Consider the following 12,425-nt stretch of genomic DNA (forward strand, 5'->3'; position numbering starts at 1 on the left):
TGCCACATATTCATTATAACAGCATATCTCTTTCACTAACATCTCTTTTAATATTAACATTCATTATTTATGTGCTTCATCGTCCACCCACTCATCTCTTTTATTATTTTTTTAAAATAATATTAAAAATTTTACAATTTAAAAAAAAAATAAAGAAAAAAAATTGAGAGAGAACATTCTCTCTCCTCTCTCTTATGTATAGGGAATATTAAATGGGTATTATAATGCTCATTTAATATCTCATTGAAGATGCTCTAATGCTCAGTTAACACCCCCTCTCTATTGTTATAATGCTCACTAGTAAGAGAGAAGAAAGAGGGTGTTCAAAGGTTCTCTCAATTTTTTTTATTTTCTTTTTTTAAAAAAAATTGTAAACTTTTTAATATTATTTTAAAAAATAGTAAAATTATTTTTTTATAAGTAAGATTATTATTAAAAAATAATAATAATAATTTAAATATTTTAAAACATATTTAAAATATATTTATTCAATATGATATAATTTTAAGATGAGTGAGTGAACGATGAGACTCATAAATAATAAATGTTAATGTTAAAAGGGATGTGAATGAAAGAGATGTTGTTAATGAATATCTGATAGTGGATCTCATATTTTTTTTTGATAAGATGATGAATATTATAATGATGATGTATTATGGATGCTCTTACAATATACAAACTTCCTTTTGGATTAGCCATCAGGGTTAATCCACGAAGCCACAAGTGATCCAACACTCTAAGCCGAACTTCCTGAATTAATCACATCGGATAAATGCCCAGCCGAACTTCCTGAGAATTAATCACATCGGACAAATGCCCTTTAGGGAATTGATCCAGTTACTCCTGTTTGTGTCGCTCATGCCTTCCCACTTGTCTGTCCCTTTAGCAGCTCCTTCAAGACAGTCTCACAGAGTAGAATAAATTATTGAGGCATTTATCTAGCATAACAACTCTTTATATGAAAAGGTCAAGTACCTAGTAAGATATTTTCGTATTCCCTAAAAATGGACCCTAAAATCTAATACATCAATCACACTCATGCAGCACAACATCTTACATCTCGCTAGACAAGGTGACCAATGGTTATTTCTTCAAATGACTAAAATGTGGTGCCTTTTGGAAAATAGTGAACTTTGAGTGTGCCAAACGGTAAAATATCATTCTAACAATGTATCTCTTTAATTTTAACTTCACTGGATTTTTAGATTGAATTTGATTTGATTAGTTCAACCATGCTAGCAAAAGGAAACTACGCCGCCCTCACAGTCCGTCCCCTAATTATGCAACAGGAGTTCAACCAATACAATATAATTATGACATCATTGCAATATCATACATAAACATTGAATAAAATTGTAAAGTACTAAAAAAAAATTGAAACACAGAAACATTTAAAAGTAAACAACAAATAAAGACTGTAACGAAAAACGAAATCACCCAGAAGGAAGACCTCGATGATCGAACCGTGAAGAAGAATATTAGAAGAGGAGAGAGATTTTAAAAAAATATTATTTTATTTTTCTTACAGTACAAATACTTACACCATCGACCCTTTAAATACACTACAAGAGATAAAGATAACATTATACTAATCACACTAAACCATGTAAGTAGAAATGACTCGTACCACTAATCATGTAAATAGGAATGACTCGTACCACTAACCATGTAAATAGGGATGACTCATACTACTAACTTGATCTTAAGAAATAAAGAAATCTTATCACCATGAATGCAGAGAAGATGTGGCCAACATCACTTTAATTTGTAACACTCCCCCTTAAAGTGATGTCTTCCGAATCAGCCCAAGTTTAGAACGTAGGTCTTCGAATGGACCCTTTGAAAGGGGCTTTGTAAAAATGTCAGCGATGTTATCTTCACTTCGAACAACAACCATGTCGATAATCCCGCTAAGCACTTTTTCACAGATGAAGTGATGCTCAAGTTCAATATGTTTCGTCCTTGCGTGGAAGACGAGATTTGATGTAAGCTTGATCGCACTTCAGTTATTATCATGAATAGGAACCGATCCATCAATGGGTTCTTGGAGATCTTCAAAAAGTCTACGAAGCCAAACACATTCTTGAGCGGCATGGGCCGAAGCTTTATACTCGGCTTCGGCGGTGGACAGTGACACCGAACTGTGCTTTTTGCTGCACCATGAAATACTTGTTTTTCCGCATAAAAAAACGAATCCGAATGTTGATCTTTGATCATCTAAATCTCCACCAAAATCAGCATCCACAAATCCTTCCAAAGAGAATTTTGCACCCTTCTTGTAAAATAAGCCCATGTCAAGAGTGGAATTAACGTACTTCAATATATTCTTTGCCTCCTCGAGGTGTGGCTTTCTCGGTGCTTGCATATATCGGCTAACAACGCCAACAGAGAAGGCAATATCCGGTCTTGTTATTGTCAAATAAATCAGGCTTCCCACAAGGACACGATAGAGATGGAGATCCGATAGTTGTGTTCCTTCGTCACGACGAAGCTTCGTACCTACATCGAGTGACGTTGATCGCTTCTTCCCGTTTATCATTCCGAACTTCTCAACGAGCTTCTTGGCGTAGCTGGATTGAGACACAAAAACCCCATCATCCAAATTTTCAATTTGTATTCCGAGAAAGTTACTCACCTCGCCTAGCTTCTTCATGTCAAAACGCAAGGATAGTTCTTCTTGAAGTCGAGCAACTTCTGAATGATTGCTGCCCGTTAATATAATATCGTCGATGTATAGTAGAACAACCACAAAAAATCCTTGGCTTTTCTTGACGAACATACTTGAATCCGAGTCGGATACCACATAACCACAAAATTGTAAAAATTCTGTAATTTTTCCGAACCAGGCTCGCGGGGCTTGCTTTAATCCATAAAGTGCCTTCTTCAGCTTGCATGCAAAATCCGGATGACTTTCAGATTCAAATCCGATTAGCTGCACCATATATATATGTCTATCAAGCTCTCCATATAAGAATGCATTTTTGACATCTAGTTGCCATAGTTTCCACCCGAAATTAGCTGCTAAGGCAAGAATGGTGCGTACCGAAGTCATTTTCGCTACTGGACTGAAGGTTTCCTCGTAATCTTCTCCATATTTTTGTGAGAATCCCCGAGCGACCAGCCTTGCTTTGAACCGATCTATGCTCCCGTCGGCCTTCCTTTTAATGCGAAAGACCCATTTACATGAAACTGGCTGCACTCCGGGAGACTTCGGAACTAAGTCCCATGTTTCATTTTTCAGCAATGCATCCATTTCTTCCTTCATGGCAACCTTCCACTCCTTTACTCCTTTGGCTTCTTCATATGAAGAGGGTTCTTCGTCATCAATTTGATTAGCAAGAAAGCATGAAAAGGTAGTGACGAAATTTTCATCTCTATAACGAGGAGGTCGATCAACATTTCTTCTTGGCCGTTGATTTTTTTGAACATTCTCGCCTTGGTCCACACTCCCCCTTTCTTCTTGAGTTTCTAGAGAAGAATTTTCTGGAAAGCGAGACAGCGGCAAGGTAACCATGTCATTCTCTTCTCTAGGTGGCTCTTCAAAGTTATAGGAGGAAATCTCGTCGAAGATGACGTTGCGAGACACAACACATTTATTTGTTGTAGGATCCAAACATCTCCAACCCTTTCTTCGTTCATCGTAGCCGACGAAAACGCATTTAACTGCTTTTGCATCCAACTTACTCCTTTGAGAATCCTGCAAATGAACATAGCAAAGAGATCCAAATACTCGAAAATGCTTCACGTTTGGTTTAACACCATACAACAATTCATATGGTGCCTTGTTATTTGTCGAACTAAGGGGCGCCCGATTGATCACATGGGTTGCACAATTCATTCCCTCCGCCCATAGCTCCTTGGGCAATTTCTTCGCGTGCAACCAACTCTTACAAGTCTCCACAAGATGTCTGATTTTTCTCTCCGCAACTCCGTTTTGCTGTGGTGTATCCAGACATGACAACTCCCTTTTAATACCATTGTCTCGGCAAAAGGAGAGAAACTCATTTGAACAAAACTTGCCTCCATTGTCTGTCCGCAACGTCTTAATTTTTCTGCCTAATTCCCCTTCGACGATTTTCTTGAAGTCAAGAAAAATAGAGAATGTCTCTGACTTATGCTTCACAAAATAAACCCACGTGAACCGAGAATAATCATCTACGAACAACAACATATAATTACCTTCAGAGTAGGATGTAGTTTTTGTTGGACCCATCAAGTCACTATGGATCTGTTCTAAAGGAGTCGTGCATCGAGAGGTTGAGTTCTCAAAAGGAAGTCGATGTGACTTTCCGAATTGACACCCTTCACAAACTCCTTCATTGTCAATCTTCATGGAATCAGGCAACCCTTCCACCAACTTCTTTTGGATAATGGCCCTCATTTTTGTCATATTTATATGACCAAGTCTCGCATGCCACAAGAAAGACGTATCATTGCTCCTCATCTTCTCGATATAAGAATTTGATGTCGACAAGACAAATAAATCTTTCACCCTCGTACCTGTATGAACAACATCGGCCTTGATTTCCTTGACGTTCCGAAGAAACTTCACATCTCGCGGCCCGAAGAGCACGAAATTTCCAGCATCCACCGTGTTTGCGACGGAGAAGAAGTTCTTTTGTATCCCTGGTACATGATACACACTATTGAGAGTGATTGATTCCCCATGGTCATTATCGACGACAACAGTGCCTTCCTTTCAAATTTTATGAACAGTATTATCTGTGGTCATGATCCCACTCCTGCCGTCGTGTGTCCAAGAACGCGAGAGGATGGACTCATCTCCGGTAATGTGGTGACCGCATCCGAAATCCACGATCCACTCTTTGTTGGTAGAATTTTTCTCATTTAAACTTCCTTCAGCCATCAAGCAAGGCACCCACTGTGAGTCTTCGATGATTGAGTCAGCGAGAAAACAATGACTCCAATCTTTTTCCTTTTGTTCTTCTCGTTTCTCCGCAACATCCGCATAATTCCCTGACTTCAACTTAACTCGACAATTCCTCTTGATATGGCCGAGTTTGCCGCAACGATAACACTTGAAACTTTTCTTCGATAACTTCGAAGATTCTCTTTCCGGTTTACTTTCATCTTTCATCGAGTCACCTTTCTTTGTGAACAAGGCATTGCTTGATTCTTCCTTGATGCGCGTTCCGACCATTTGTCTAGCCAACAACTCTTGCGAGGAGAGAAGATTCTCAAACTCTTCAAGCGACGATTGTTGAGCCCACCCTTGAATTGAGGTGACAAATGGAGTGTACTCCGGCCGAAGTCCACGAATGATATACCGCTTCAACCGAGCATTCGAGATCTTTTTTTCGGGATTTAGAAGAGAGATTTCCGAACACAAGTTCTTCACTTTCAGAAAAAATTCTGAACATGACATTCCATCTTGCTTTGCAACCGCCAACTCATTCTCGAGTAATTGTAGTCGAGCTTCATTCTTCTTATTAAACAAACGATCAAGCGTATCCCAAATCTCTCGAGCCGACGCACATCCCATTATATGCTCGAAGATCTCATGTGAAATAGACCTCTTTAAAACAAACTTTGCCTTCGCATTACGTTGCTTCCAATTCTTGAGCACTTCTGCATTAGCGGGGGCATCCTCCGGAGCAACTACACCATTGATGACGACGACATCCCATAGATCTTCACCAACAAGATACGATTCCATACAAGTTTTCCAAATCCGATAGTTGGACTGATTCAAGAGCATCATACCAAGTCCCGCAATATGACCACCACCTTCCATATTAAAAAAAACGATTCCTTCTTCACGAATGCAACTTGGCTCTGATACCATGTAACGAAAAACGAAGCCACCAAGAAGGAAGACCTCGATGATCGAACCGTGAAGAAGAATATTAGAAGAGGGGAGAGACTTAAAAAAAATACTATTTTATTTTTCTTGCAGTACAAATACTTACACCATCGACCCTTTAAATACACTACAAGAGATAAAGATAACATTATACTAATCCCACTAAACCATGTAAGTAGGAATGACTCGTACCACTAATCATGTAAATAGGAATGACTCGTACCACTAACCATGTAAATAGGGATAACTCGTACTACTAACTTGATCTTAAGAAATAAAAAAATCTTTTCACCACGAATGCAGAGAAGATGTGGCCAACATCACTTTAATTTGGAACAAAGACAATCAATCAAGGCTATAGACTTAAACGAGCAAATGGCAGTCAAATCCAAACTTTACCCCCAGAAAACAACAAAATAAGTTTCAGCAACCAATTGCCAAGGTGTGATCCTTACAATATGAATTCAGTCATTTTGCAAACTATTGGAATACGCAGCTGAAAGGCTGTTGGTGTATCAGTGTGAATATTTTTCAACGCCAAAAAATTAATACACAACAACATCCTTCTGTATACAATCGCGTTTTAGATAAGTTTCTTCTTTTGAAAGTATCTCTTCAAGTGCCACAACTGTAAGATGGAAACCGAGATGCAAACTCCAAGTGAGAAAATGCTATACCATGCAATTCTCGCATTGGTTCTCTCGCTCACCTCTCTCATGTCAGCTTCCCTGGAAAAAAAAAAGAGGGAAAAAAATCATAAGAGTGTTAGATACATAAAATTTTAGGATTTTGAATGTAAAATGTCACAAGATACAATGTCAGAGATTGGAGAGAGAAATGATTTCAGAATGTAACTTTTGAAGGAAAACAGACATCTTTAGAAGTTTGATAGGCAAATTGCAGATTGTAACTTAGGGATATGACTGATTCAAAATGACTTAGTGAGTACCAAAAAAAGAAACTCAATGCGTGTAACTAGTTCATGAAAGTTACTTCAGGTTAAGAGAGGGAAGTGAATTTATTTGGGTAGCAAACTAACATTTTGGAAGTTTGACAGACAAATTGCAAATGTGAGGGAATTATGGGAAGCGATGGAAATTTTAGCAAACCATTATTCTTAGCAGTTAACAATTTGCACAAGCACTAGAAAGAAACATCAAGTTTCAGAATTACTTGGATTTGAGGTACAGCAAGTTCTCGTGGATTGCCTGCACAGCTGCTTCTAGTTTTGTAAGCTCTAGTTCAACACCCTGGAATTGAGGAGCCATGCCACAGTTGTCACAAGAAGATTGCATATAAACTTGCCGTGGATGACGATCTAACATTTTAGGTACTCACCTCAATTTTTTCCTTTTTGGCAACAGAATCCCAGTCCTTGGCTGCAATTCCAATCTTCCAGTCAATGCTAATGCTTGTCTCTACACCTTGGTTACTGCTATCTATCCAGAAACATGCCAAGTAGTTGCCAGCCTCAGAAGTGGTGAATGCAAACTGACCAGTTGTAACATGGTCTTTCTCGTGAAGTGTATTTCCATAAGGTGATGTAACCTGCATAAGGTCAACCCTATCAATAAAATCATATACTTCACAGCAATCTTAAAGTCAATGGGAAAATGGCATAGGATTTCATGCAATCTCCATTCATTCAACCCGTTGAATTATGAAGAATGAAGAACATAAACTGAGGGCTTATTAGCGTTTTGCAAAGCAAAACAATTTTGAAATTTCTTAACATAAACAAAAGGTGGAATCACAATAAAAAATATCAGTTCCTCAGTCAAAAGAATGTTGAGATGTGCAGCCATTGTCATTCATTTCCATTTCCCCGCATCACAATATACAAAAAAAAAAAAAACATAACAAAGTTTATCACCACATATCTACATCCAGTGCTTTCAACTAAGGGTTGGATGCTTCAGAATCAGAAAGTGAGCTTATCTCAAATTGCCATTAATTCATACAAAGGGAATCAACTATCAGGCATGGACATTTCAATTGCTTGTCATCTCTGCATTGTATATATCAAATGTGATCCTTGATAATGCAGATTATTTCCAACAGCATCTAACTTTTATTTAGGAAACCAAACATCGGGCAATTACAGGATACTATTTGACAATTCTTGTGATTGCTTTTCTTATGTGTTGCAAGATGCATATACCATTTTGTACATTATTTTGCATTCATTGTACTACACAAACCATGAAATAAGAAAGACCGTTTAGTTTCATATGTTGCTTTGCATTACTGATTAAACTAAAACAGACATTTTGCTTCAGGTTATGTTCTTAAAATAATTCATTCAAGGTGAATTGGTTAGCCAAGTTGAACTAAATAGTTAACATAATTAAAAATGACCCAAAAGATCTAAAATATAATCAGAGATATAGCCTTGCATAGTTCAATACTGAGAACTGATTGATGTAGCAACCAAATAGTTCAGACTCATGGTTTGTTGTTTTAGTATCCCACATTTGACTCCAAGATTCAACGACATGAAAATCTGAAATGATTACTTCTTTAGATGAATACTCTTATTACAATATTTCGCCACCCAAGTCACAAGCTATAATTGCTTTATTCCGACATTACTGACCAAAACATCAATTGATAAGTTACTTTTATCTGCTAAAAAGAAAGATATTTCTGTCTTATGATTCATTACCATCTCTTACTTTCAAGTCTGAATACGAAATTCATCAAGATTTAGTTATCCTGGCTATTTAATTTACTTCCAGAGTTTGCAAATATGTGTACAAGCTGTGACATCAAGTGCTTGTGAAACTCACACATCGTTCACGGATGATTGATCTGAAGAATGATTTTGAAATAGTAATTAGGATAGTGCATAACTAACATATATCATTTTGTATACAATTTCATCATAAATAGGTGTTGCATTGATCTAGAGGCCCTCATTTTCAATTGGAATAAATTACCAGTTAAACCAAAACCAGAGCTATTCAAAATGTGACAATGGACAGTAATAAGGTTTTAATATTGGTAATTCAACCACAACTAAAATTGGCAGTTGATGATCATGAAGAGCAAGACATCTCGCCAATAGGCTATCATGAGAACAACAATCCAATCAAATTTTCTGGAGATTCTTCTCAAACTAGATTAAAATATCAAAGTGAGTAAGCTACTCACTCATAAAACTCCCAAGTCTCCAGGTCCAAGCATTCCCTAGCCTAATGATACAGAACATAGAATGCAGAGAAAGGTGTCTAGAGATCAATAAAGAAAATCATAGGATGTTTTAAAGGACATGGGTCTCAATATTGCACAGAATGTGAAGAAATTCAAATTCAACGATAGTTAATAAGCAGATATCCTGATTCTAGACAATGCATCTAAGACATAATAGGATTTAACACTCGTGGTTTAAGATTTAAACAGCCAGGAAAAGGGTTGCTTGCATGAAGTAGATCCAATATTTATCAGAAGCATATGTGAACTATAGTGATAGAACACCTGCTAGAAGTTCTAATAAATGTGGAGTAAACCATAATCAGTTAAAAATCAAATGACTGTGGAGTAAGCCATAATCAATCAAAATTCAAGTCTGGTTATTATACCATGAAAAATTTACATTAGAAGTTTTAATCACCAAGGTCTAAAAAGTGCATGCAAGCAGTATATGGAGGACCCACTATACATAGTATGCAAGGGTGTATGTGATTAGTATTAAAAAATTTTAAACTATTTTATGGCAATAAAAATTACTAACACATACACAATTATGAATATTAATCAACGCATATATAATCCATACTTTCACATAGAAGAAAACTATGTTAATCATACAACACAAATACATAAAATATAATAACCAATACTAACAAACAATGTAGAATAAATGATATATAGTTAATATCTAAAGTGTTTGTCACTTGCAAAAAATAAGTGTATAAGTTATCAATTACAAGTTACAAAGTGCCAAATAGGGTAGCTCAGAATGTTTAAGTAAATTTGGCTTTGTCTAAACAAGTTCAAATGAACCAAATAGAAACCTTTTTAAAAAAGGGGGAAAAAATAGCATATGAGGGCAATATATGCCATATGCCTCTGTGGTCCCCTTCCAAATCCTACTAAGGGATTGTTTGTGTACACCCAGATATTCACTTTTTTAAAAACCATGCCAATTACTTTCTAAAACAAAGCCCATGTACTCTTATATCTCCAATTCAGCTTAGGAGGTGATAGCGCCAAAAATTTGGTATAATCAATCTTGATGTTTACTGATACTTGAACCAGAAGTAGCATGATATGTCTAGATCAAGTAAAAAAAATTGTGGCATTGGCTGAAACTTTCTTTGTAGTGGGCATAGAAAAAGGTTCGTACAAATGGTGCGATGGAATATATATCAACACCAAACAAACCATAATTTTTAGGAATCTTTCTGCTAGATCTACAAGAGCTGCATGTATCCTTAGGTGCTTCCTATTCATACAACTTCCACAAACCATCATGCATACTTACATAGTATCTCCAATCCAACCAAGCGTGTAAGCACCTATAATGGAAAAGAGATACCACCGGGAAAACATATAACCATTATTTTACTAATCTAGATGATAGTGTTTTTTTTATCTAGTTAACATATCATGAAACCAACACTAAAACACCCTTGTCACTTGCAGAAGAGATATGGAATTACATGCCGGCATTTCTGGATTAAACTAACATTTAATGCATCTATATATGCAAAGATGGAGCAACCAATATGCCTCAAGATCATCTGTATGCTTTGAATGATTCAACAGTGATCAACTGAAAGCTCCAAACGGATGGATCTGTTTTCAGATATCTAAACTCATTCAAGAAAGTATAAATAAATAAATAACAAGCTAGTCTCAAGTCTTTCTACTATATAATTCTTGCTTTCAGAATTAAAGCCCTCAAGAGACCTTATTCAAGCTCATCTCTATAATTTGCTCAACAATAAACAACTCAAAATCCAAGATCCAAGCTTTCGGATCCTTTTTAAAAGATATCTATGCCCCTTCACGCTACACCTTAGCTCCTGTGATGTGAAACAAATAAATGAACAAAAAACATACTGGCCTTAGTAATCCACTATGTACTTCTATGTTCTTCCCTCGGTACAAATGTTAATATAAAGATTAGATGTAAAATATTATGCTTTCTAATAAATTTCGAACCTTTACCCCCCAAACAAGTCTAAATCATAAATACCACGCTGATCGCCGATCAAAACTAATCGATCTATGGTTTTGAAGGCAAGGAGCGATCGTACCTTGACGGAGATGGTGGTCAAGTTGTCGGTTTGGCCCTCGTGGATGACACCGTAGTCAGCTAGCACCACCACGTTTGGCTGTATCTCCTCCGACACGCACTTGGTGCCCGACGCAGGCAGGTTCAGCCAGACACCAGACGCACCCGGAACAATCAGAATCAACGAGCACAGAAGGAGAAGCGGCGCCTCGGCGAGCACCGAGATCGCCTCGCCTTGACGCCTCATCTCGCCCCTCTCGTTGGAAGCTCCACGGATCTACAATTCGTTCGATGTAGCTAAAATTTAGTTCGGCATGATGTAGGTTACAGACTTTTTGAAATGCACCCCGTACTCTTTGAATTTATCATTTTGACTTTCCATATTTTTAAACTTTTACCAAACTGGCCCCCTCCTCGCCTGCGTGGACCGCGTGGTCCAAACAAAATATACTCAAATCCGTTAATGTTTTAAAATTAAATATTTTAATCATTTTTAAGTTAGCAATAATATCAGAGATATAAAAGCATTTTTTTGGTAAAAATTAATTTTGATAATAAAAATATCACAAATTACGCAAATCTATTTAGGATGAAAAAACTTGTCTAATACCGTTAATATTCTCCAATTTGGTTAAGTCCTCAAAATTGATCGAGTCCTCCAACTTGGTCAAGCCACCACTTGATCGAGTTACTCTTGGTCAAGTCACTCTACCTAAGTCATTAGGCCGAATCAATCCGAGCTACTGAGTAATTCTAAGTCATTCTAAGCTGAGCCATTTTAATCGAGTCACCTGGTCAAATTCTTCTAGCCGACTCTCCAGCGAGTTCTCCCCCCAAACCCAATTGATTAGAAGCTGATATGGGTCACAATCTTCAGTGATCTATCCATGATCATAAATTGACACTAATATTGGAAATTAATGGGAAAAATTATCCCCACTTTTATCTCCCTGGTGGGGCACTAAGACGAATGAACATCTTTTGCCGTATAGATATTTCTCTCTTGAGCGCTCGTGATACGGTTAAAGGATATTAAGTTATCATTTAGGTATATTTGGGTATATGTAGTTTCATTCTCAGTTACAGTGTGTTTGGGAAGATTTTTTTGTCAAATAGAATGTGAAATTTTTTGGATTTATTAATTCATCGTTGTTGTAAGTATTTTTTGATTTATTCTGAGGATGGATATAAGTTAAGATCAGATGGATTCAAATTAAAAATCTTGGCTCAATAATTTTTTATTTTATATATATTTCTCTCTCGTTTTCACCCTCTCTCCCAAATAAGGCGGTGGGAAATCATGACATGCCTGAGGGAGAGCAGATCCAACTACCAAGACTTAACAATAGATGCCCCACG

The 12,425-nt window shown here is 36.9% G+C and overlaps 1 protein-coding gene across 1 annotated transcript; it reads right to left on the bottom strand.

Moving 5' to 3' along the window:
- Nucleotides 1-6,187: 6,187 nt before the first annotated feature.
- On the bottom strand, nt 6,188-11,378 carry LOC121997317 (transmembrane emp24 domain-containing protein p24delta3-like). The gene is made up of 4 exons (XM_042551668.1): nt 11,089-11,378; nt 7,163-7,372; nt 6,998-7,074; nt 6,188-6,552 (listed from the first exon to the last, which is right to left on the bottom strand). Exons 1-4 carry the CDS (start codon nt 11,311-11,313, stop codon nt 6,408-6,410), a joined length of 657 nt encoding a protein of 218 aa, XP_042407602.1. The 5' UTR covers nt 11,314-11,378; the 3' UTR covers nt 6,188-6,407.
- Between the last annotated feature and the right edge of the window lie 1,047 nt (nt 11,379-12,425).

Source organism: Zingiber officinale, chromosome 6A (assembly GCF_018446385.1).
Source record: "Zingiber officinale cultivar Zhangliang chromosome 6A, Zo_v1.1, whole genome shotgun sequence".
NCBI classification, from domain to species: domain Eukaryota; kingdom Viridiplantae; phylum Streptophyta; class Magnoliopsida; order Zingiberales; family Zingiberaceae; genus Zingiber; species Zingiber officinale.

Excerpts from the sequence above, each read along its gene's own strand:
- LOC121997317 (XM_042551668.1), bottom strand. The coding sequence starts at position 11,313 with ATGAGGCGTCAAGGCGAGGCGATCTCGGTGCTCGCCGAGGCGCCGCTT. Across the intron at positions 7,373-11,088 it reads TGACCACCATCTCCGTCAAG|GTTACATCACCTTATGGAAA; the intron begins GTACGATCGCTC and ends GACCTTATGCAG. Across the intron at positions 6,553-6,997 it reads TTGCTGTACCTCAAATCCAA|GGAAGCTGACATGAGAGAGG; the intron begins GTAATTCTGAAA and ends TTTTTTTTCCAG.